At 32.4% G+C, this 27,257-nt stretch overlaps 1 protein-coding gene across 1 annotated transcript; it reads left to right on the top strand.

Moving 5' to 3' along the window:
* Positions 1 to 15: 15 nt before the first annotated feature.
* On the top strand, positions 16 to 25,512 carry LOC145297599 (general transcription factor IIF subunit 2-like). The gene is made up of 8 exons (XM_080143657.1): positions 16 to 281; positions 7,771 to 7,850; positions 10,410 to 10,585; positions 12,150 to 12,170; positions 17,436 to 17,517; positions 20,169 to 20,265; positions 22,708 to 22,851; positions 25,137 to 25,512. Exons 1-8 carry the CDS (start codon positions 213 to 215, stop codon positions 25,245 to 25,247), a joined length of 780 nt encoding a protein of 259 aa, XP_079999783.1. The 5' UTR covers positions 16 to 212; the 3' UTR covers positions 25,248 to 25,512.
* Positions 25,513 to 27,257: the final 1,745 nt, after the last annotated feature.

The raw sequence follows: 27,257 nt of genomic DNA, 5'->3' as shown, positions 1-27,257 counted from the left end.
GCGCATGCGTTTTACATAGTGGAAGTGAAACTCTCCATTGTTTAAAACCACAAAAGATTTATTCTCCCTCCCGTCCATTTTTCAAAGTTTCTTCTCATTTCTCTTATTCTTATTATTTGGAAAAATAGTTTGTTTGTTATTTGTACTTTACTAGGGTCAAGATATTAGTGACCCTTGTTTTACAGTTTAGTATTTGAAAGCAAATATACGAAATGTCTGAAGGACACGAGGCAAAAGAAGTGGATTTAACAGCAGCTGGCCGTGGGGTTTGGCTTGTTAAAGTAAGTTGGAATATATATAATTTATTTTTTATTTTAAAACAAGTTACTAGTGCACTTATTGATCCGTGCTGAAATAATAACGTTATTATAAAAAGCCATTTTTAACATGGGGAGAGTGTTTTGTACCTATTCTGTACTTTAACCTTACAGTTGAATAAAAAAAAAAACATAACAAAACTTTAATTAAACTTGGAAATATGATTTAAAAATAGCGCGGATCAGTAAGTGCACTAGCACCTAAACTAAAATTTGTTACATCTGTATTTTTGAAACGTGTACTTTTTTAGATAGAATTTTCAAGTTGAAATCAATTTTTACGGTATCTTTTGCCAGCTAAAAGTACAGTCAACACCCAACCCCACTCCTATGTCACAAATGAGTTTGTAAATAATGTTATTGTTCCAGAACAGTCTGTAAACCTCTGATACTTCAATTTGTCGGTAAATGACATCGTTGTCCTAAAGTGAATGCGATTTTAAAAAATGTGGACAATGTTATGCTGCTGCTTTTAAGAAAAAAAAGGCGTCATGATCACTTGAATTCTTAAATGCATATCAAGTCAAAATAGGTTTAATATTGCGTGGCGTATAAAATCTGAAGAAAAAAAAACTTGTTTAAAATGAGTAAATATGCTAGTATAATCAAAGTTTTGGTACTTAATCAGTTTACGACCCAATCTCCGGCATTGTCGCATCGGTATCTTCCGGTAGTTTACGTAATGTTTTGATGTGACCAATCAGTTGTAAGAGAACAAGTTTCAATGAAAGGGTGAAATTCGTTAAATCGAGAAAAATAATTTTATATCGAAAATAACTTTCAACACTTCAGCGTGAAATTCCCTTATTTCCCATGTTGTGAATGGATTTCTTGATAAAGTCCTTAACATCATGGAGGGGAAAGATGCGTTTTGAATTAATCATTTGGTAGTCTTCGCTTCGGCATCTTACGTAACCTGTCGGAAAATGTCGAAGTAAACTAGCTAAATACCAAAAATTGTGTAAAGGCGATTATTTATTTTTTTTTCATGATGAACCATTTCGAGTCAAAATCTATTTCTTGGTCTCCAAGATCAGTGCTCAGAAAAAATCAAGCTACCGGAAATAGATACGGTTGATTATGGAACGGAACAGTCAAGACACAAAAAACGAAACCATATATTTATTTTAAAAATTACTGTATTTACTTTAAGGCCCGTCTCACGTTCGTACAGAAATTTTTTTTTTTTTTTTTTTTGTCGATTTTGGTATGCTTTAAAAGAATATGATAACCGTTTCTACGCAAATTTACCGTTTGCATGGTATTAACTCCTGAACCCTCGGACTATTTTCTGCCATTTTTTTTTTTTTTTTTTTTTTTTTACATAGGCATCACCACATTATCAAGGCCCAGAGGCCACTCAAGGATAAGGGTTAAAGAGTGTACAGTAGAAATTGGACAATATAGTAATCATTAGTAATGAAAATTTGGTAAATTTGATAACTTATATGGAACGGCTCATCAAGAACTTATTTACTTTAAACTTGAACACAACCATATTGTAGTCAGCCGGAAAGCAGGAAAACGGAAGACAATTCCACAGGCGTGCAGTTCTAAGAAAGAAGCTTTGTTCATGGAATCTACGTTTAGGTTTAGGCACAGATAAAGAGTGGGGGGAATTATTGATAGTGTTTACAGCTAGACGAGTGTTTCTTGTGAAAGTTTGGCGAGGGGGGACCATAGATTGAAGCTCAGTCGAACACTTTCCATGAAAATAACGATACATCAGAGACAAACTTGCAACATCTCTTCTGTGAGATAGAGGTTGCATGGAGGAGAAAAGGACATCTCCTACGAGGCTACGAAGTCTATTTTGAACTCTATCAAGGCAGGACAAGTCCTTTCTAGCAGCTCCAGCCCAGATGTGGCAACAGTATTCCATCCTTGGACGTACCTGGCTCTTATATAGATAGAGAATAGCATCAGCAGTGAGATATTTACCGGATCGATAGAAAGATCCCACCATTTTCCCAGCGGCCCTGGCAACAGATTTGATGTACGTGTTCCATTTAAGATCAGGAGTAATGGTCAAGCCCAGAAACTTGTCAAAACTTGAGGCCTCCAGAAGACGAGAGCCATTCATTTCAATTGATGCCAAATGTGGATTAGAATGTTGATGATGTAAGGAGAGAAGCTTGGTTTTAGATGCATTAAAAGTAACCAGCCACTCCTTACCCCATTGTACTACTTAACAGCCTTCGGTTACGCTACACGCAATATCATAAACGAAAACTGTTTAATGTGTGTTCGCGTACCAAACTGCCTTCTCACATAGCGTAGTAGTAATCTTTGGCGAACAATTTAAAATTTGATGAAAAATAAGTAGCTTTCCAGATATTAAGCAATGTAATTGAATTCTGTGTTATAAGTGGCGGTCATTTCTGTACGCGCAAGCGCGCGCATTTTTTTTTTTTTTTTTTTTTTTTTTTTTTTTTTTCCTCCCGCTTGTACGTACAGAAATGGCTGCCACTGATAACATAGAATTACATTGCTTAATTCTGGAAAACTTTTAAAAAGAATTTTTTTTATTCACGAGACCATTGTGTACTTTCACCTAATTTCTCTTTTCATATTATTTATAAAGGCTGTTTGAGTAGATTGTTTTAAATCAAGGCCCAGACGCTACTCGAGAATAAAGGTTAATAACCGTACAGTGGTCAATGGGACAGTAGCGTAGTAATTGTTGGTAGTGGAAATTTGGTAAATTGGATTGCTTGAGAGGAACTGCTGACAAAGAACTTGTTTACATTGGACTCAAAGACGACCATATTACAGTCAGCTGGAAAGCAGGCAAATGAAGGAGGGTTCCACAGGTGTGCAGTTCTTTGAAAAAAGCATTGTTCATGGAATATACATTTAGGTCTAGGCACGGATAAAGAGGGGGGGGGGATTATTGATAGTGTTTTCAGCTAGACGAGTGTTTCTTGTGAATGTTTGGCGAGGAGGGAGCTTAGATGGAAATTCAGACAAGCACTTGCCATGAAAATAACGATAAAGCAGAGACAAGCTCACAATGTCTCTTCTGTGAGAAAGAGGTTGCAGGAAAAAGAAAAGGGCATTCCCCACTAGGCTATGCAGTATATGTTAAACTCTGTCAAGGCGGGATACGGTCTTTCTAGCAGCTCCTGCCCAGATGTGGCAACAGTACTCCATCGTTGACCGTACCTGGCTCTTATATAGGTAGAGAATTGCATCAGCAGTGATTGATCTACTGGATCGATAGAAGGATCCCGCCATTTTCCCAGCGGCCTTGGCAACAGATTTGATGTACGTGTTCCATTTCATATCAAGAGTAATGGTCAAGCCCAGGAGCTTGTTAAAACATGAAGCCTTCCCAAGACGAGAGCCGTTCATTTCAATTGATGCCAGATGAGGATCAGAGCGTTGATAGAAGCTTGGTTTTAGATGCATTAAAACCAGCCAACTCTTTTCCCATTGTATCACATGCTCAAAATCAGAAGAGAGAGAATCAGAGAACTTGGTCGTTTACGGTCTTTGATGTAGTGCCATAGATGGTAGTGTCGTCAGCATAAATATCTATGAATGATCTAAGGATATGATTTGGAAGATCATTGATGTAAATTAGGAACAGAGTGGGGCCCAGGATGGAACCCTGAGGGACTCCAGCATTAATACTGTGAGCTTCTGATTTCTGCTAATAAACCACTACTCTTATGAACCTATCAGAGAGAAATAATTGAGAAGACATTTCCAGCTATACCGTAACTGGAGATCTTGTGAAGTAGACCTTTATGCCATACTCTATCAAAGGCCTTTGATATGTCAAGAGCAACTGCCCTAGAAAGAAAGCCTCCATCAAGAGATTTGCTAATCCTGTGAGATATAACCGTTAGCACATCTGCTGTAGATCTAGCAGAACGGAAACCATATTGTATGTCGCTACGAAGTTTATTTTTGCTGAGGTGGTTGAGTACTTCTCTATTTAACTAAGATTCCAGCAACTCATGACGCACGGGAGACTTATTGGTCTGTACTGAGAGGGAAGAGACTGATCACTTGAATTCTTAAATACAGGACATACTGATGAGGTTTTATAGGTATGGCAAGTGCTCGTCTGAACTCCCATCTATGGTCCCTCCTCGCCAACCTTAAGACAACGATTAAACAGCTTTGTAAGTATGGGAGCTAGTTTTGGTTGAAGCTGTTTCAGCACTATGATTGGAATGCTATCATGGCCGGTTGCTTTATTGGAATCAAGGGTTTTGATTAGCTTGGCAACATCACGCACAGATATTTGTATGTGACGTAGCGTGTTTTCTGATACAAAAGGAAATATGCGGGGAGGGCTGATGGCCTTGGTCACATAGGGTAGAATTAGCTGCAAAGTTCTTGGCAAGGAGTTTGGCTTTGTCTGATGCTGACAAGATTACCTCCGGTCCATTGATGATAGTTGGGATCGAGCACCTGAATATAAATAAATAATTATATACACTATTTTTATTCCAATTTACAAAGAAACTGTTTAGAATGCCAATGTCATCATTTACCCTTTTTTTTCATCGTGTTGAGTGAATTTTTTCTAACATATGAACATGGTAGCTGTCGGTATAGAACAGGACTCCTATTGAAATGAGTGTTTGATTTACAGAACAGACTACTTTCAGGTTATTTATATAATTTAGCATTATCATAGACTAGCATAAATATCCAGCATTGCCCAGGTGGACATGAAGTTTGTTTTGGACACAGCTGCTATATTAAGGATATTTAGCACTTTCATCACAACAATTTAAAAAATAAAGGAACTAAATCACCCCAAAAAAGAAGTATGTGAAACCTCCCCACTAGATATTTTAGCAAAAGGGATATGAAGAGAAGCTATTCTCTAAATATTGAATATTGTTTGTTGCCCGTGCACTGGACCCTCCCCCCCCCCTTAAAAAGAAATAAATGAATCAAAACAACTATTCTTTCAATCACAATAGCATCAGATAACCAAACGACTACAAAAAAAAATTAAAAAAGATAAGTCGTGGCAGCTGGACTCGAACCTGAAACACAAAAGAGGAAAAGAAGCAAAAAAAATCTTGGCAAACACATTAGCTGACCTGGCCATACGTGCTTATGATGTTATGATCTAGAAAATAAAGTTTATAAACATAGTTTTAGTTAGTTATGCTAACGCGCTAGCTGTCTCAGCCAAATGGGACTTATGATGTTACGGGCCTTTGAAATAACGTTTTTTTAAACATACATTGACATCGGTAGCCACATGACTTGCAAAAAGTCAACGCAAAAAAAAAAAAAAAAAAACGCCCCCCGTTGACCAGCATAGAATTAATCTACTTGGCCAATTTTTAGATATTTTTCATCCGAGGGATCGACCTTTCTAATGATACCGATTTTTGTCATGGTCCAATGCATCTGTGAAAAGTCTTTAGCAGACATACAAACACACACAGACACACTAACACACATTTTCCCTTTTATATTCACCGAAGACCCAGACTGGTGTGAGTAATCTGCTGACATTATTTGCATGAGTTGAAAACAGACTTGTCTATCTCCACCATATGGCCTGGGCCTCCTATCTGCCAGGGATTCCTGAGAAAATAATCCTGGCAAATGTCTTGCAGGAAATTCTTCTAATCAGCTATAGTGTGCTCCGATCTCAACCCACATTCGCACTGGATTTTTTTTATTCGTTGCCATCTCAAATGTCCGTGGGTATATCAGTTTGATAATGCATGCGATTTTTCAGCCGTGATTTTTGTAAAGAAAGTCCCAGCCCAGATTGCTGTCCACCGTCAACATTTAACATTCCAATATCTCCTGCCATAGTCATTGGTAATGCTTCCTCTTTTTGCTAAGATGCACTTGTGGCTACAAGTTGCACATTTTATCGATTTTTGCCATTAGTTTCCGCTGTTGACAAAAAAAAAAATCAACTATGGCGTCCGGTGTCTGGAGATGTTGGGCAAGGATGGACACATTCATTTTTTAGATCTTCTCTGCTCTTGCTGACTTGCACGTAAGAATGGTGGATTTTTTTTCTTTCTTTTTCTTTTTTTTCCTCTTTCAATTTTGTCAAATTCTCGTCTGCTGCTTAGGTACGCTCACGCACATCAAGTTGAAACTCAGTGCATGGCGTTCTGATTGGCTGATTGCTATATTATATCAGACAGCAGCAAAACCCAAGCTGTTGACATCATGTTCCAGGGGGAAAGTTGAGCAAATGCTGAGTTATGTCTGGTTCAAAGGATGCATAAGTACCACTAAATCTTCCCCTAAAAGATTCTACTTTTTCTTTAAGGGGGTGATTAGGTGTAAAAAAAAAAAAAAATAAAAATAAAAAAAAAAGCGAGGATCACAATGTTTTGAAAGATTTTGACAATAGGACATGTTGAAAAAGTTGGTACTTTATTGTAACAAATCTATTCTCACATGCCAATTCAATCTGCAAAATCTCTGAAATTTCAAGAAATAGGCACTCGGTGAATTACTATCATGACATGTCAGCAATTCTAAATACAAATGGAGAATCCAAAGCATGTACTTTAATGTAATGAATTTATTGCACTTGTGCCCACTCAACTTAAATACCCTCAACAAACCAGACTAACAGCAAAATCTTACCCCTTCACTTTAGAGGCCCTCAGATGCTGAAAAACTTTCTACTCTAATAGCTTCTTTCGTTAGACATCTTGCTGCATAACTCCCCACTTAGGATTGCTTCCCTGTTTCTTGCTTCACCGATTGTACTAACAAATTTGGCCTGTAAATCACAGTATATTTCTGCATCTCAATGGTGATATGCCTTGTCTGGGGGGTGAACAATTTTTTTTTTTTTTTTTTTTCATCTAAACTGATAATTTTGATGCTTATCTTATTGTGTAATTATTTGCAGGCTTAGCACAGACTTGAAAAGGCCTTATTTTTTTTTTATTTTATTTTATTTTATTTTTTTTTAATACCTTTAAAAGACTTTGAAAACCATTCTTTGTGTCCAGTAAAAATTTGTCAGAATATTAAAAAAGGAAATTTAAATTAAAAAAATATTCTTTTATTTTAATTTTTAAAAATCAATTAGAATACTATTAAAATATTTTTTTAAATATTAAAAATACAATCAAAATAAATACATTTTTCCTGAAATTGCATTATTTCTGGTATGCCCCTTTATCAAAAAAAAGACAAATGAAAGTGACTTTTCCTAGTTTTTTGGGTGATTATATCATTGTTTATATATTAAGTTTTATTTTGAAAACTTGAATTTTGTCTGGAGAAGGCTTTGAAAGGTCATTGAAAATGGACATTGAAAATTTGTATGAATCCCGGTTCATTAATTTGAAAATGCACCATCAAAATGAACACTTGAGATTTAAGTAGATAAGAAATAATAATGCACATAAATAATCATTTTAATGATATAAATAAATAAAATATAACTAGTTCTTTTATGATTTTCTGTTAATGTTTTATCCTTTTGTAGGTTCCAAAATACCTGTCGGAAAAATGGAAGAAGGCTCCTGGAAGCTGTGAAGTAGGAAAGCTGAAAATTACACGTTCAAGGTGAGAAACAAATAATTATAAGGTATGGGGTGGGGGTGTTCAAATCCTAAAAAAAAAATTTTTTTAATACTAGCCTGGGTACCCGGCGTTGCCTGGGTGTGTGTTGAGCAAAAAAAAAAAAAAAGTGGTAGTAGGCAGGCAGGTTTGAATTGTGAAGGAGGAAAAGAATGTGAAAAAAAAAAGTGACATCTTTGCTGTTGCACCCATCGCCAAACCGGAAGTGACGAATGTTTAAATTAAAGCTAGTCAATCGAAAAGAGGGGATGACTTTTGAAAATATTGGCGAAAAAAGCAACCCCTCCATGTAGAAAAGTGCCCAGTTGAGGGTGAAGGAAGTAATGTTTTTAGCCAATTTTTCGATATTTGTCGTCCGAAAGGTCGAGCTTCAAAACTATACTGATCTCGTGAATATCTGTCGCCTCTGTCGAAAGTTTTAGGCAGACATACATACATACAAACATTTAAACAGACAGGTGAGATTTCTTATTGAATATGATGCAATTTATCTTATGTGTCTGTGTTGGGCATAGAGTAGTTTGTCAATTTAGAATAGATTTGAACTATTTTTTTTTTTTTGCTTTAACAACATACTTAGTCTTGCATCATTTTTCAACCTCTAGTGCTAGAAAATGAATAGTATATCTGTATATTTTGCCCCTCTTTGTACCTTAAATTTTGTATTAAGGTAATGTGGTTTGTTTGAAGCATTGTGTAGGTATGTATATAGAAGGATCGTAGAAGTGATGTAACTGTTCCATAATGCATTTCTAGGTAAAACGTCTTTATCAAATATGAAACCTGTGTGATCTTAAGCACTGATGATATTGTTTTTCTGTACATTGCTGCATTATTTTTGTAGTATATTTAAATAATATTTGCTAGATATTTGCTACACAAGGAAGAAAAAGGCTGCCTAAAATCGACAAATCCAAAAGAGACCAACACTTACTGGACAACACATAATATGCACATGTCTTTGACAAAGATCGTTTTCCATCCATCCAACGCAGCCGCAGCCGAAATTGAACTCGATACACGAGTTTGTAGTGTAATTCAAATCTTGTCGATAGCTGAATACTTGATGCTTTGCCAGGGCTATCAAGGGTATTTTTTTATCGTGGCGCCATCACTAGATGGTTTAAGAGAGGCCCATCTACCATTGAGAGAAGGATAGACCGCGCCAGTTTCTCAACCTAGTATTTTTACCTCACAGTACATACAGTGCCTCACTTTCTCAAATGGTCACCCATCTGGTACTGGCTAGGCTCAACATTGCTTAACTTGAGTGATCTGACAAGATTGTTTTAAAATCATTAAAAATTTCCAATCTTCTTTTCACTTTTTTTTTTTTTTTTTTTAAGGCGATTCTTATCAAAAACCATAAGCCAGCTTTGTTTATCTAAAAAGAATTTTTCATTTGTATTAGAATTTATTTAAATATTCTGGTTTTCACCAATTGAACTCATTAACATCACTTGGGTATTTCTTTTAATTTATTTCTCAGAAAAGAGTGGACACTTGTCTCTAATTTCCTTTATATAAAAAAAAATTAATGAAAAGTCTGTATTCTGTATATGCTCATGACAGAAAGAAAATTACTTAAATTGATTAAGTAGTTTTATTTTTATAAAAAAAAAAAAAATTTAGTGTTTTCAATGTCTCCATGTTAAGAATGGCTTTCTAGATACTTGCAAGTTTGAATTATTTGGAGTTCTCTCTCGTTCTTTCAGCCCGTTTTCAAGATGGCATCGTGACAACAATGTTTGTTTTGCCACAAAATTTGATTAAAAAAAAAATTAATTTACATGTTTTTGGAATATGATATTTTCTTTCTGTCACTGATCTTTGTTTTTTAATATAGATATGCACCTAAAAGTATATTTCAATAAGTTCCTATTTACTTGCCTCCATATGAGGGCAAAGTTTTTTATCTTCTCCATATAGACTTAAATACTGTGAGACGGCATCATAATGGATATGGTGTTGCCAACGATGACTCAATTCTCCAACTGGTCTCTGAGCTTGTTTCTAGAATTTTCCAATTGATTTGTATTTTGTTAAAAAGTCATGCAATGTAAAGGTCCAATTTTCACAAAACATTAGGTTGCATTTCAGCAATAGCATGTTGAATACTGATTTCTAAGTGGTCTATTTTGTCTGGTTTATAAGCGTACACACAAGACTTCATATATCCCCCAAAGAAAATAATCTAATGGAGTTAAATCGCATGAGTGAGATGACCAATTGACAGGTACGTTTTGTGAAATTATTTATTCATCAAATGTTTATCTCACTAAATTAATTGTATAATTTGCAAGCACTGCTCGAGTGTCAATCTCTTCATGATGAATTGCCAAACCATGCTGAACTCTATAACAAATAGTTGCCAAATCTGCAATTAAAGAAAATAGTTGTCAATCTAAAGTTTGCCGTCTCTAAAAACAAAAAAACAAAAAAAAAACACCCTTTACTTTTGTTTTACTCTTATCTGCATTTACAGGCAATTTTATTTTTTAATTTTATTATGTATATATAATTTTATTTTTTTATGCTTTTAAGGATTTCAGGTGCGAAACCAGAAGTACTTTTTACTCTCGGTGAACAACTGTCACTTCCAGATACCTCCCCAACGGCCACAGAATCTGAAAAAATGGGTGTACCAAGAGAACACAAATTCGTCTTAAATGGAATTGGAAATCAGAATCTTGTCGTTTTGTCACAAGTACCAACAGCAGGTGAGTCTTTCATGTCTGTGTTGTAGAGTTGGAACATATACAGTGCAAACTATCTTAATATTTGAAAATAACTAAAGTTGGATTTAAAAAAAACCCTGACTCTTAGCAGTCTTACAACTCCACAATCCTGTTATATATATTCCTCACATACTTTTTTTTTTTAACCTTCTTGTATTTATCTGGTGCTAATAGATCAGGTTTTCTAAAGATACTGGCTTCCTGACCTAAAATGCACCGAACATTTTTTTCTCTTTCCTTTTCCAAAAAATTAAACATGTTCTACAAACTCAAAAACAAAATCAATAATTTTCCTCTGCAAAACAACAAACACGAATCATTATATTAAGATATAAAGAACTTGAAACATGAAAACTTTTCCCAAATTATGCGATTCGGCATTAAATAACCCAAGAAGGGTTGATATGCCGTAAAACAAAAACAACCAAATTATGTTTGTTCAAATAATTAATTTCATAAACGTGGAATTGTTGAATACTTGAGTGATTTGAGGCAATTTTTCTCGTCTTCCAAAATTTATTACTAATGGAGATATCTGCATTTGAAACTATACTATTACTTTTATTGATTTGTAGTGAAGTGATAGTGTGATTGCAATGGTTAAAAGTGAATGAAGTTCAAGGAACTTTTACCGTTACTAACCAGCAGAGCTTTACCACTGTTGACTACAGGAAGTGTACAGCAGGCATGTGTGTATGAAGTGTGATTTATGGAAGTGATGAAACCTGACCATTGCGGATGAAGAGAAATGATGCGATGAATGTATGAAGTGAGTCCTAAAGACATGTTTAGATTTGATTGCCTCGATGGAAGATTAAAATCTGGACAGTGTCGGGAGATTTGTACATTATTGGTATGAGCACATTGAAAGAGTAGTTCATTTCCTCCCAGTCAAAGGACGAGTTTGGACCATGCCTGGTATTGATTTTCTGAACTTTTGGTTCTGAAGAGAAGGAAGAGAACATGTCCAGTGAGGTGCATTATTTTTGACTGCGGCAACAAAGTTGATTATTTTCATTTAATTCTGTAAAATTTATCTTTAACCGCCCCATTTAACTCGAAATAAAAATTCTTCCTCTCTTAGCACTACCTTTTGATTTTAGCTGTGATGGCCTTCATCAGGTCAGGAATATTCTGGTGATCGTTTGGATAGGCATTAACTTTGAGGAAATCTCACAGATGTAACTTCTGGGGGTTACAGTGTGAGGAATATGAAGCCCACTCAGGATATTGCTATGAACAAGAACCATTTTAAAGATTTAAAAAAAAAAAAAAAAAAATGAAAAGAAATTACAGTATTGAAATATTTTATTAATCTTAGAATTTTTAAAAAAGGAATTTTACTGCTATCAAATTCAAGCAGATAAACGCTAAACTACATTTTTCATTTTTTTTCCTATTTAATGATACAAAATCAGATTTTCTTGGTAATTATTACAAAATATCCTGCTTTTAGTTTCTTCCATTCAAATGTATGCAATTTTCATTAACATGATGATCTTGTCTTTTCTGTTTGGGATCTAAAAAAAAATATTTTCTATTTCAGATGCTGACCTAGGTTCAACAGGTAATTTTTTTTTTTTTTCTTCACTTCCAAGCTAAATTTTACATTTGCAATATTATTCAAAAGATTATGATTTTGAACTAAAATTTATTTAAAATTCAGTCTAGAGTTTTCTACATTTTGGTATGACTATAATAATGAGTCTTGTGAGATTAGACTTACTTGGGTTCTGTTTCTGCTGGACGGGATACGTCTCTGGTGGGTGATTTTTATTTATTGCCAAATTAATCAACACTAACGTTTGTACCTGAAGTATGTGTTATTTATTTATCTACCTCTGATACATTATTCAGGCAGAAACAGCAAGATAGACATAATCTGTTACTATATATATATATTTTTTTTTTTTTTTTTTTTTTTTTTTTGTTTAGAGCTTACATATTAATGCATTCTCTTGAACATCTTAATTGATATTTTCATTTTGTCTTATTTACACTTGTCTCTATATTCCATTTCTCCCACCACGTTTTCCTCTCTTTGTTCACGTTTATCCCATCACGTCTATCCCCGCCCGTTCCTAGCCTTTTTTTTTCTTTTTTTTTTACCTTGGATTAAAAAGGACAAGTAATGTTAAAATAAATGGGAAACTTTTAGAACTCATAAGAGAAAACAAAAAAAAACAAAAGAAATAAAAAAAAAAAAACTAATATGAAGTCTTATTATAGACAAATATTGAAACCTACTAATATGAAAAAATATACATCAATTCAAATCAACAAGGAGATTAAATCTGTACATGGTGCCATATTTGAATCAATAGTAAGACACAGCAATAAAACGATGTGAATTAAATGAATAATTTTGTGACTTTAGAATGTTTTAAAGTCTAATGTATAAAATTAAAGTGATTATTTGATATATTAAATTTTAACTGAAATTTTGGATTTCAATATAATCCATTTATCCATCAAGTTCCAGATTCTTCCTTTTAAATCTTTTACTTACAACTTCATTGATTATTTGATTTTTACATGTACTCTTTTATTCTATTTAATTTTGTTGAAAATGCCTTTTAATTTACAAAAATATTTTTATATATATTTTATTTATGCTAAATAGTGATACCTTTTTTTTTTTTTTTTTAACTAATGTTTTAGTGATGAAAAGAGTCTCTTTGGAAAGAATTTTCCTTTATTATAATTCCTTGTTTGAATTTTTGATGAATTAATAAATATTATTTATTCAACTTTTATTTTCCTCGTCAACTTTTCCTTCATGTGTGTGTGTGTGGAGGAATTAAGACAGTGCACAATTAAGATAAGATTTTTTAATTTATATTTATTTGAAAAAATATACAACTTTGAGTGGTTGAGTTTTCATACTTTGCAACAATTGAAAAGCAACCCATCTAAGAAACTCTGGGTATGAAACTTGTATAATTTCTTAAGTATATGTACATATGGTCGCTACAAACAGCCATCTGTTTCAGTCAATGAGACTTCGTCAGGCGACCCTGAACCCATCGATGCCACAAAATTGGGGGGGTGGGGGGTGGCAAAAAGTTTGTAGCGACCATATGTAACTGTTTACCTTCGAATAAATAATTAAAAATACTTTACTTTTGTTATTGAGCACTATCTAACAACCTCGTTGTATTCATTAGTCCCGACTTTTGAACATCTCAAACCTAAAGGTGTGCGTGTATGTATGCATATATATTAGGTTGGTGCAAAAATGTCGTTTTTTGATGTTTAAATTCATGTCAAAAACCGACATTATTTTTACACTAACCTTATATATAGTGACCGGCAATCGATTGAAAACTGCTTTTTCTAAAGCTTATGAAAATTCATTATTTCTGAACAACTTTTGGTTTATCAGAAAGATAAAACCCTGAAGTTTATTGTTAAAAGCAGAATAATATAATACTTTTCTATAATTTTTAATAGAATTTTAAGCTTTAAATTAAAAAAAAAAAAAAAACCCTGTTTAAGCCAGTTTTCACAGAATGTGAAAAAACTAAGGTTCTTGAATGACTTAAACTAACTTTTTTATATCTAAATAAAATTTACTATGATTGGCTATAAGAATATGCAAAAATATTAGAATATGATTACCTTATATTTTAATTCAAATAATTCCATTTTTTATTATGAACTAATGCACCGCCATCTTGGATTTTAGGTATGGGAACCCAGTCGCATCTAAATATTTAAGCATTTTCATGAATTTTAATGTAACTTGACAGGCAAATACATTTTTTTAAATAATTGAATTGAGGAACAAATGCCATTTATGGTGAAATATATTATTTTTAGCTTTATAATTTTTTCCTTCATAATTGATCGATCAAGCTTTAAATTTTTCATAATCTATATAATTATAAAACTCAAATGACCTTGTAACAGGCGTTGTATTCATTTCCGTATTACATTTAACTTTTTTTTTTTCTTTTTTACGCAATTTTCTTACAAATAAATCTACTTCAGCCTGTTGAAAGAGCATTTTGCACACAGCGATTTTACCCACTGCCTTTTTTTTTTTATTATTTAATCTCCATTTTTTTTAAATTTTTTTTTTTAATACACCTTTCTTAAAAAACATTAATACATTTTCTTCTACACTACCAACATAAATAACCCCGAAAATGTTTTTTAATTTGCGTTACAAATAATTAACGCGACAATAAAACGTATTGTTTTACTGTGTACATTTTCAATGTCCCAATTGTTTGTTTTTTTTGTTTTTTTTCACGTTTAAATTAAGATATATCAAAATTTGAATTTAACTAAGTATTATGGTATCTGTTCAGTGCACATTTACCTATAAGTATGGCAAACCACTTATACTTCAAAACTAAACAATTATAAACAGAACGACTCGTAGAAATCTATCTATATTCTTTTTTTCATTTTAATATACTTTCATAGAAATGTTTATGTCACAAAAAAACTATTTTCTTTACGTCACAAGTGTCACGCTCATACATTAATTTCATAGCTAATATAGCATACTGACCCAACGGGTCACGGGTAGTCTAGTATTTGTTAAAAGTAAAGAAAAAATGCTTTTTTCCTATTTTTTCATCAAACATAAATTTTTGTCATATTTCTCAGTTTCAATATCATTTTTAGTTAGTTTTTAATTTCATGATTAAAATCATTTTTCCTTTATTTTCTAATTAATAGTAACCAATGATCCACACTGTTTCTCCATAAACTTGATCATCTGTATTTTTCCAATTTTTTTATTGCATGAATCAAGTTGATAAAGACTCATTATAATTTGGTGGCCCTTAAAAAGACCGTTTTTGGTAACCTTCTGAGGGGATGCAACTTGTTGATGTCACAACCATCATCTATGGAAATCCAGGTCTAGTTAAAGTTAATTTTCAAAATGGGAGATAACTTTTTTTGTAAACCATAACGGGCTACCATATTTTGAAAAAAATATCGCGTAAAATGACACTTGCAGATATAATTAATACTTATAATTTTCACACCTTGTTTTTCTTTTATTTTATTTTTTATCGATTCTTTAAAGCATTCTTCATGTACTGGTACATGGAAAGTTTACACATTCTAAAATTAAATTTTTTATTTATTTTTAAAGTTTTAAAAGTATGCCTATTTTAGTGTTTGCGTAAAATATATATATATTTTTTATTCTCATCTTAAAGATAATTATTGACAACATATTCAATGAATCTCACACTTCAAAACGCAAAAGATAAAAAATTAAACACATTCAAATTTCAGATTTCAATCTTCGATATCAAAGGCAACCTGTGAATTTTTTTTTTTTTTTTTTTCTACACATTAATCCTCCTGCCACAAAATGAATGTGTGCTTAATGGATCGCTTGGACTTTAAGGGGTCGAACAAGGGACAAATGAGGAAAGGGTGCGAGTATGAAGTCCCCAAAAATATATTTATAAAACGAATATGAAAAAAAACAAAGTTACACGTATATAAAGTGCATTCTTTACTTATTAATCGGTGAAAATTTTATATTGATTAGATAATTACCTGATTTTTGGTAATTTTTTAAAGACGCTCTGTTACAAAAATCAAAAACACTCCATATATATATATATGTTACATATAGGGGTTTCATTGAGAGAGTCTTATTGAGAGATACGAGTCTTAGTGAGTGTTCTTGTCTTGAGAGAGATGCTTAGAAAGAGTCTTATTACAGTGAGGGATGTTGTAAGACTCAGAGAGAGAAGTTGTTATAAGAGACTAGATAGATATTGTTCATGTCAGGAGAGATTCTTATATATGAAAATGTTCATTCCTTGTTGTGTAGAATGGAAGAGAAGGAGAAGCTCTTTGAGTGAGGACATGATGTTGAGACGTGTATGTAAAGACATATAACACAAATATATAATACAATTGGACTTTACCTTTTTTAAGAATCATAAGACACAAGACGAGCTTTACAAAAAACACTTGATGGTTTATTCTTCACACGGCCGTGATTCCATCATCAAGAATTCAAAGTTTCACATTTTTTTCTTGAAGTGACGTCTCGTTTCCAGACGTCTGACTGTCCCTGAGTTTTCTCACTGACTGCCTCTAACTCTAAAGTTTTTCTCTATCCCTCGAACTTTCTATTTTCCGTGACGTCATACACATGTTAAAACATGTGCATTCTTTCACGTGTCCTGGACATACGTGTCCAAAACTTTTCCTATTTCTCAGTAACCTATTTATCCAATATGTTAAAAACATTATCTTATAAGCTGCATTCTTTCAATTTAAAATTTCATAACAAACTTGACAGCTCACATTCTTTTCTTGAATATTTTATCTATATTCTAAACAAATGCTTGTTTTACATTTTTAAATTCTCACACGTAATCTATTTCTAAACCCAGATTACGAGGTTCGAATTTCGCCTATGCTGTTTCATTTTCATTTTAAACTAAATTCTCCATTTTTATACTTACATGAAAAGGGGACAGCCCTTATCATGTAACATATATATATATATATATTTGGTAATTAGTAAAAACCTGAAGAGTGCTCAATACTATTGCAGAGCAAATGTGTGTTTTCTTTTTTTATTACCATTTTATCTGTCTGGTTACATATGTTTCGGCTGTTGGATCGGAAACATGGTCCAACATCCGAAACATATGTAATCAAACAGATAAAATGGTAATAAAACGTATATATATATATATATATGAGAGAACTACACATTTTAGCTGCTTTATTAAATCTCTGAACCATTTTGTATTTCTGAAAATCTTGTAAAACTTTAAAATATTAGTTTATTTATGAATGTTATAAAAAATTTTTTTTTTTTTTTTTTTTATTATAGACAAGCTCTCTATTGAAGGTAAAGTGACTCAGAGGGCTGAATGTCGACCAGTTGCTAATGACACATACATGAAGCTAAAAAGGTAAATTTCTCTGGACATTGTTTCTGTTTTCTCATTCGATTTGTTTATTCATTAATGCAACAATACCCATCAACCATAGAATATTTTGGATAATTACAGATTTTAAAGTAGTTCTACTAAGTCATATTTTAAACACTAAACACCGTCTTCAAAATACCACCATTTTGTTTGGATATCCTGTCATATGCTTTAATCATCAATAATCTACATGATATATTTGAAGAGTCTTTTGGAAGATAATGATAAAAATGTTAATGCTACAAAATGGCTATTTTATGTCAGATGTTTTTTTTTTTTTTTTCCTAGCTTGGTATCAGTCCCTATGAAGAATTTTGCCATGACATTTGAGAAAATAATAAAAAAAAAAAAACATCTCGCTGTTGGATTATGAAATAAACTGGTCCATTTGTTTTTTTGTTTTTTTTTTTTTTACATGTATCAAACATTTTTTTCTAAATAACTAATAAGTAAATTAATGGGTTTTTTTATTTTGTTATTTTTATGCTTTAAAATGATATTCTATGTTGATTTGTATTTTGGAAGTAGTAGATTTTAATTAACCTCCCCTCAAAAATATTAAACCTTTTTTTTTTCTTTTCTTTTATGAACGTAAACAATTTAACTAGTAACATTAATAATTATAAGCTTGTCAGCTGTTAACTTTGATCTTAACAAATTTTGTAAACTATGTTTACAAGTTTTTGAAAAAAAAACCCTTAAAATTAACAGTTTGTGCTTTTATAAAATAGTGGTTCCTTCCAAAAGAAATATTGATTTTTAAATATACTTAACTGTTGAACTTTAATTGTAGTAATTACTTTCTAGACGATTATGTCTGAATATCCTAAAAAAAAACTTAGTGGTAAAAAAGAAAAAAATGACTACAAAAATACTTTAGAATTTAGAGTAGAAAAGGATCAGTTTTATATATAAATTTAATGTATAATGATCCTCCATTTCCCGGCCATTATTGTCTTTTTAGAGCAGTTAGCACTCCTAAATTCTTTTGATATTTTTTTTCAATTTGAAGTGTGTGTGTGTGTGTGTGTGTGTGTGTGTGTGTGTGTGTGTGTGTGTGTGTGTGTGTGTGTGTGTGACCGACCCTCTTAAAACAGCGCATAGTCTTTTAAAAAAAAAAAAAAATGCACAGGATTTATTTTCATAGAAAAAATTGGCTAACTGCCCTAAAACGTTAGATTATTTTACATAAAACTTTTATATTAAATTTATATTTTCATTTCTACCAAGTTTTTCGATATACTCATATGTAATTGTCTAAAAAGGGGGAGAATCACATATTTTGAGGAGGCACATGGGAGTGATGTAGCTGAAGGTACTAATCTAGAATAATACCAAAGAAATGTTGCAATATATTCATTTTTAAACAGTCCTAGTATGAGATTTCAGTTTCTTATACATGAAATGCATTACAATTCAATTTTGAATTCTCTCAGGTTTTTTCTTTTTTAAAAAATACATGGAATTTTTATGGTATTGCAACATATTTATGTGAATTTACTTGGAAAACATTTAATTTCTGGAGATTTTCAGTAGCATACTTGGATTCTTTGCACAAAAGTGCATTTATATGGAAAATTTAATTGCTTTACATTATGTTTTTAACAACAATATACATCATTTTTACTGAAAAAGTAGTGTCAAAATTGTTACCAAACACATAGTCTTAAAAATGAGGAGGGGGGTGATATCCAAATGTGTGAGGCACAAAAATAGTCACAAGTTCCTTAATTTCAATCGAATTTTAAAAAATCATCAAGCTCTTTCTGTGTTAGCCATTATTGAGATATTTTACACTATTCCAGTTTTTACACGTGTATTGCTAATTAATGTTATAATAATCTATCCTACTTCAAAGTTATACGAAAATCATGTGCCCATTAAGAGATTATAAAACAACTGTATAAAAGAATGCAAGAAGTTACATGCCGGGATGTGTTATGGCGACTATCATGCTACACATGTAGCTACGTGTGTTTTTGGCATAACATCTGCTTCAGACATCAATGATCATTTTTTTTTTTTTTTTTTTTCTGTGTATGCATCCTGTCTGGAATAAATAGATATTTAGTTTTGTTGCACTCGCATAATAAAGTACCTGGCTATCTGCAATAAAAGGGTTCACATCCAAATGAAGGAACACTGTGCTATTAATAACTTATTTGAGTTAACATTTCTTGGCACACTCCTGTCAAAAACTACCTAGTGAACCAAGTGCAAGAGAGATTCAAACAATTGCATTTAAAAAGATGGTTAGAATCTTAAAAAGGTCTCTCAATTGGAATGCATAAGGTAGTGGGTGAGTGTCTGGCATCTAGTAGGATACTCTATCTCCAGCTTGAACAAAATGAGAACTAAAAAGGGGGGGGGGGTAAAGTTTGTAGGTTTTAAAAAAACATTAGTTCACAATATAAAACCGTAGTCGTCAAACAGAAGTTATAAAATAATCTGCCTATTTCGTCAGCAGTTCATCAGTCGGCCAACCATAAATGACTAATGGTCACCCCCTTTTAGCACTTAAGCATAACTTCTTCATGTTAACTCAGTTTTGGAAAGCACTCTTCTTCCCCATCCTTATCTTATCACAACAGGTAAAATACTTGACTGTTTTTTTATAATTTCATGTATTACAGGTGGCAGCTTGAGTCGAAAAACAAGCCAATGCGTCAAATCAAACAGTTGGACGAGGTGGTTAATAATTACAAACCAGTGAAAGAACATTCATTTATGGTAATTTTTTTTTTTTTTTTTTTTTTTTTTTTATACCTGATAAAAGTTTGATTAATGACGGAAATTAGTTTTGACCTAAAGCTTATCAGAGCCTTGTGGAGATTCTACAGCTGTTTTCTCAATCAAAATTAAATTTTGAAAGCTATTTGCATAAACCTTGTCTGTAATATTCATAAAGGCAGAATTCATGTAGAGTTGAATGTAATAAGCAAAGAAGAAAGTGCCCATGTGTGTGTGTGTGTGTGTGTGTGTGTGCATTATGTGGTTATGACTTTTCTTCAGATGGGATCTGAGAGAGAGAGATTAAAGATGGTGGCTATGAATTTATAAGGCATAGTCTTGTCGAATCGCACAAGATCTCATCGTCCACTGCATACATATACAAATGGAATGGAGTCAGTTTTCTAATAAAATGCCTGTTGGCAGAGGTGGTTGGGAGAGCACGTGCTGGAAGTTGAGAGAACGTTGACGGTGACGAATTCTAGCTGAACTCTTGTTTATTGTATTTATTTAATTTTTTTTGTTGTTTACCAGCCCATTTAACTGCAATTCATCTAGTCTGGTGGAGTGTTCAGCTTATTGATGTTATTAGAAGCAACATCATTTAAAGATGTACTATTCCTCGCATAAATTGGTGTGTAACCACACCAATGGGGATCTTATTTGGGTTTTGAATACTGTTATTTTGAATATTTTGTCAGTTATAGGGAGAAATATCCTTATGCCAGGTTGTACTGACAAACCTCTGACTTTGAGTCAGTAAGTTCTCTCTGTACAGTGTCTAATACGCATTCAAATTATCTCCCATTCAAATGTGATATCATCGCATAGAAAATTTGGCACTTGTATAGTTTAATAAAGACGTTAAAAAAATAAAAATATCGAAATATATATATATATTGTACATATCTGTTTTGGACTGAAGACCCCCCCCCCCCCCCCAAAAAAAAAAAAAATTTCACTTAATTTGATCGAGTTTTTTATGACAGCACATTGAAGGTAGGCATCTTGGAACGGGGAGATAACTCAGTTTAAAGTGCCGATGCTCTCTCCCCATCTTTAATACGAGCTTTTCTTCCTAAAAATCAAACTTTTTGCTTGATATCATAACAAATTGTTTTTATGCTGTAAAAAAAAAAAAAAAAAATTTTTTTTCAGAGAACTTCATTCCATAACGGATACGTACAATTTAAACTTTTTTTCAATATTTTCATTTTTTAATATCTTGATTAAACTGTACAAGTACCAAAAATGTTTCTCCAACATAATAGTATTATCTATTAAATCACTAGAATTACTGTTGATCTAGATAAAGTGGTTGACAAGGGTAATCTTTTCAAAGGCTGTCTTCATTAGCTATTACACCAAGATGTAGGGGAGGATGCTGCTACTCCTCTCCCTGGATTACTCCAGTTACCTTTGATCTTCGCATTATAATGCTGATTACAGCAAGCTGGAATTAAATACTATTAAGTTTTTGGTATGATCCTACCAAGGATTGAACCCCAGTCTCCGGGCACATCAGCGAGCACTCTTACCTTTTATGTCAAATAGACCAGTAAACTTCTGATATCAGGGTGAAAATTAGAATCTCATATCAACTACTGCAGCATGATTGTGTTGACACTGTTCCCATCAGATCAGCGAAGTTAAGTGCTATTGGGTCTGGTCAGTATTAAAATGAACGACCATTTGATAACACTAGGTGCTGTATTTGCTCTCTGCTTATTTCTGCATTGTTTCCAGTCATCCTGAAATTCTCCTTGCCACTGGAATCTGGCAGTGCCTACTCATGAGGTGTGGTTGGAGATTGCGCAACCCTTGCTTGATAATTACATGCATAGAACTCCTTACAGAGGGTATCCATTGTCTCTCAAAACTGAACAGAAGCCATGATGATATTAGCTGAAGATTAATTTTTTTTTTATTATGTAATTCGTTTTAGATTTTTCTCCTGATATCAGATATTGAAGAATTATTACAAGAATTTTTAGTGCTTATTCAAATTGACACTTCTGGTGACAATTAAAAGTAAAGAAAATACAGTCTTTATGCTTCATGTACTCTTTACAGAATAAGGATGTCATATTACAAAAATTACGTAATTTGATCAAGTAGTTTTTTTTTCTTTATTCAAGAAAATTAAATTTTTCAATTAAGCAAATTGAGGTATTTTTATCAGGCATAATGAAACGAGACGACTCGAATCAAAGTGTCATGGTCAAAAATACAAAGTAATACAATCTTAGTTTAAAAAAAAAGAAAAATACTTGATCAATTTACGTAATTTTTGGAATATGACATCTTAATTCTATTACAAGTGCGTACCATTTACTTTTATTTTTTTTTTAATATCAGCCATAAGTGCCCATTTGAATAAGGACTGAATTTTTATTATTGTTTATTTTTTTATTTATGTATTTATTTATTTTTCATTTGCAGAAGGAACATGAACTAAAGAAGAAGAATGAAGGCAAGAATATTCGTAAAGAAAAGAACGAAGTCACAGACATGTTGTTCAATGCATTTGAGAGCCATCAATATTACAATGTCAGGGATCTTATAAATATCACCAAACAACCAATTGTAAGCATTCACACATTTCTCTGCCATTTTTAAAAAACATTTATTCATGTCTTTTCATGTAAACAATTTCGATTTTAATTGTTAAAAAAAATCAAATGATTTCATCTTAAAGCTAAGCTATTTTATTTTATAACTCTTTTAAGCATTTTTTTTTTTTTTTTTTTTTTTTTTGAGATTTACATTCTCTGTACAACCTTTACTAAGTTTCAGCTGAGACTATAGTTTACCTTATTTGTTTAGAAAAACTTAATATCATTAGTATTTGTGCTACTATGTACTGATGCTATGTCAGGAAGCAGATAAGTGGTAATAAAAACACTTGTGTCCCTCTATGCACATACTCCTGACCAACTTGATAAACAGAAATCTCACCCTTTTACTGATGCTGAGGTCCCTAGATGCCGGAAAACCTATTTTAGTAGTTTTAGACTTTGGAATTCCTTTCCTGCTTCCCTGAAATGCAGAAGTTTAAATGTAATGGAAGAACAGACCTCTCTACTCAACTCCCCACAATCTTTTGTTAGACATAATTCCAAATAATAGCCTCTGCAGTTTTTAGAACTGCATACCTGTGGAACTCTCTTCCGTTTCCCTGCTTTCCAGCTGACAACAATATGGCCGTCTTCAAGTAAACAAGTTCTTGATGAGCCGATCCCCTTAATTAATTCAATTTACCAAAGTTACACTTCTAACGATTGCTATATTGTCCTTTTGACCAGTGTAGACTCTTTAACCCTTATCCTCGAGTGGCCTCTGGGCTTTGATAAGTGGTGATTGCCTTGGAAGGGAAGAAGGGGGGCAATGCACCTTGTTTAGGGTGAAAAAATGGATCCATTTGAACTCCTCAGACGAATGACACTGTGACAGTTGTTAGCTTGTAGGTGGCTGGATAATGATGGGGAGAATAAGTTGGGGAATATATGGATGTAGCCTATTCTGGTGATCAGCTGAGAAAATAAGTGGATGTGGTCAACTGAGGAATAACCAGGCGTTTAGAATTTCTAATCAAGAGTAAATATATTCATGAGACAGTAAATGAGTGATGAAACAGATCTGTTTGGAAAGTCAAACGAGTAGGTTAGTTACAAAAGGATTGTACGACGGAGTTCGTCTTAGCTGAGATTCTAAACTTGAAAGATAGGAATTTAACTTGTGTGTGGATGCTAGCAACGGGGCCAAATGACACCCACACACCCATGTTGAACATATCAATATCATACAATGTATATATCTGTTTGTGTTACTATTTGCTTTGAATGTAAATTAGTGTTTGTGCTCTGCAATTGTCTGATAACAGTCCACATAGTCACGAAAAGAAAATGTAAATGAAGAAATCTACATGCGTGCATTTGGGGTTAGCTGTTAACTGTAAAGCTGGCATGGTTGTACATACTAAAGACAGGGAAGTAGTATACAGTAACATGTTCCAGTTAAAAATTTGTATTGAATGGGTTGATAAAGTAAAAAAATTGAATTGTACATCCAAGTCGACTATCATCAATAGTATTATAATCTATAATATAAATTTCACCTGTCTGTATGTATGTCTGCCTAAAACTTTCGACATAGGCGACTGATTTTCACGAGATCAGTATCGTTTTGAAGCTCAACCCTTCGGACAACAAATATTGAAAAAAATGATTAACTGGGCACTTTTCTACAAGGAGGGGGTCGCTTTTTTTTTTTTTTTTTTTTTTTTTCCAAGCAGTATTTTCAAAAGTCATCCCCTCTTTTCGGTTGACTAGCCTTAATTTAAACCTTCACCACTTCCGGTTTGGCGATGGATGCAACAGCAAAGACTTTTTTTTTTTCTTCTTAACACATACCTTCAAACACTCCAGCAACGCGGGCACCCAGGCTAGTTTGATACAAGAAATGTAGATTGATCTCCTCTCTTGTGATATTGGTCGATTTTTTAATCTTAATCCAAACTCTAGAACCAAGGGAGATAATGTTCGTAAAAGAAAATTTATCTTTTTAATAAATATTTAAAAAAAAAACAAATTTTATATTAAAATTTGTTAATGTACATTTGCTGTGATAATAAAAAATATATAAGTAAATAAATTTAACAAATAATACACATTACCTCTGCTGCTAATAGAAAACATTTAGAGATTCTCAAAATCTTTACTTATTTTCATAGCTTGGTTTTGTTTTAAAATTTAGGTAACTTTGAGAAACCTGGTCTTTCAGGGAGTATTTTATATTTTATCATAATTTAAAACAAAACTGTCTTTTATATTTTTCTTTTCATTATAAATTTATTTTATTTTTCTTTTCAGACTTACCTCAAAGAGATTTTGAAGGAGCTGTGTGTATATAATATGAAAGCACCTCACAAGAACATGTGGGAATTGAAACCTGAATACAGACATTACAAGGAGAAGACTTAATCATCTGAAAAAAAATAATTAGAAATTTTTTTTTTTTTTTTTTTTTTTGTTGAAAAATAAAGCTTTCAACACAAATGATTTGAGATTGAAGTTGTTATTAATAAATCTTCTGTATCCCCCCCCAACCCCTATTGTAAATTTCTTGAAAATGTCATTCTCTTCAGAATTCTTCTTTCACTAAGTTTTACTCCTTTAATTTTATTTTCAGAAAGTTTTATTTTATTATTTTTAATGTAATAAAACTAAAAGAAAATAGCATTTACTTTATTTTTGTTTTGTTTTTTTTCTGTCAAAATGCACCAATAAATGTTTGTGTTTGATAAGCAAGTTTATGCATAATATATGGATGCGTGTGTATGTATATTTTCAATATCCAGAAATATCTTTTATTTTAACTAAGAATCCTCAGTGTAGCTAGGTATAACTGTTCAACCATTACAGGATTCGAGTGTGAAGTCTACTTTTATCTGAAATTTGGTTATGTATCTTTGCTTGTATATATGACAACCATGTGCTACACTGCTGTCCGAAAGGAGAATGGTATCATGACAACAAAACGGATATTACAATATCTACCTCCCACCCCTCCTGAATTGAGCATCTACATAATCTCTACCTCCTTAAATATCCAATTTCCACCACTAACATTTACTACGTTGTTGTTCCGGTGACCAACCCTTATTGTTGAGTGGCCCTCAAGTGATGACTCGCCTGTAAATAAAATAAAAAAAAAAAAAAAAAAATGTATGTTTTCACCTTTTATACATGCTAAAGAGAAGTTTTATTAGCAAAGATGGGTTGGCCATTTTAAAATCAAATTATTCATTCCATCGGGTAAAATTTTTTTTTTTTTTTTTTTTTTTTTTTTTTAATAAATAAATACAAAAAAGTAACATTTTAGATGACTATTCTTTTAATTGCTGTAATCTATTATATAAAATCTCACCTGTCTGTTTGTATGTCTGCCTAAAACATTCAACAGAGGCAACGGATTTTCACGGGATCTGGATCATTTTGAAGCTTGACATCTGACAACAAATATTGAAAATATGGCTAAAAACATTAACTCCTTCAACCTCAACTGGGCACTTTTCTACATGGAGGGGTTGTTTTTTTTTTTTTTTTTTGCTGCCGATATTTTTGAAAGGCATTCTTTCTTTCTTTCTTTTCGATTGACTAACCTTAATTTAAGCTTTCGCCACCTGGTTTAGTGATGGACGCAACAGCAAAGACCACATTTTTTTTCTCCTTTGCGGTACAGGTGCGAGCCTACCTGCTTATTACCACTTTTTTTTTTTCTGCTCCCAAACACCCTGGGAACCAGGCTAGTTATAAAGAGACATTCATTTTAACTTAAAAATATGTTTAGCTGAAAATGACAATTTTCATTTTTTTGATTCTTAATAGTACTGACTCTTGGGTTTTTAATAGTGTTTCTAAATGTCTGTCAGTCAGTACTAAGGGAGGTAATTTAGTGTATAACACAAGGAGTGGTAATCCTTCTTTTGATAGTAATAACAATTTTACAGAAAGGAAAAACAAATGGCAGGTGATCAGAAATAAGATTTAATTTTTCTTATATACAAGTTATTTCCTGCTTCATTTGCTCCAGCTTGTTTGACAGAATTAATTCTCCATTATTTCAATTTTGATACTTCATTGTAATACAGCTTCCTATTCCAGTAGCTTCTTTCAAAGAACTGTAGGCTGACTTTTCCTTGTACCTATAGCATTGGTCATTTCATGGCAAAGGCTAATAGGCATCTCCCGTCGTTGCAATAATCATCTTTCGTTCTTGTTAGTTAATTATATCAAGTGACAACTGGAGCGATTTCCATTTAAAAAAAAAAAAATTAAATAAATACTGTAATTCTATGGGTTTAATATATATTAGTAATATATCTAGGGGAATAGCAAGTGCAAACACTGGCAAAGTTTTTTTTTTTTTTTTTTTTTTTTTTTTTGTAATTTTTTACAAGGTGCATACTAGTGTGTGTATATAATAGTCAA

This window comes from Euprymna scolopes, chromosome 18 (genome assembly GCF_053919585.1).
Source record: "Euprymna scolopes isolate OS-2025 chromosome 18, ASM5391958v1, whole genome shotgun sequence".
NCBI lineage: Eukaryota > Metazoa > Mollusca > Cephalopoda > Sepiida > Sepiolidae > Euprymna > Euprymna scolopes.
This window is presented reverse-complemented; position numbering and strand designations above follow the sequence as displayed.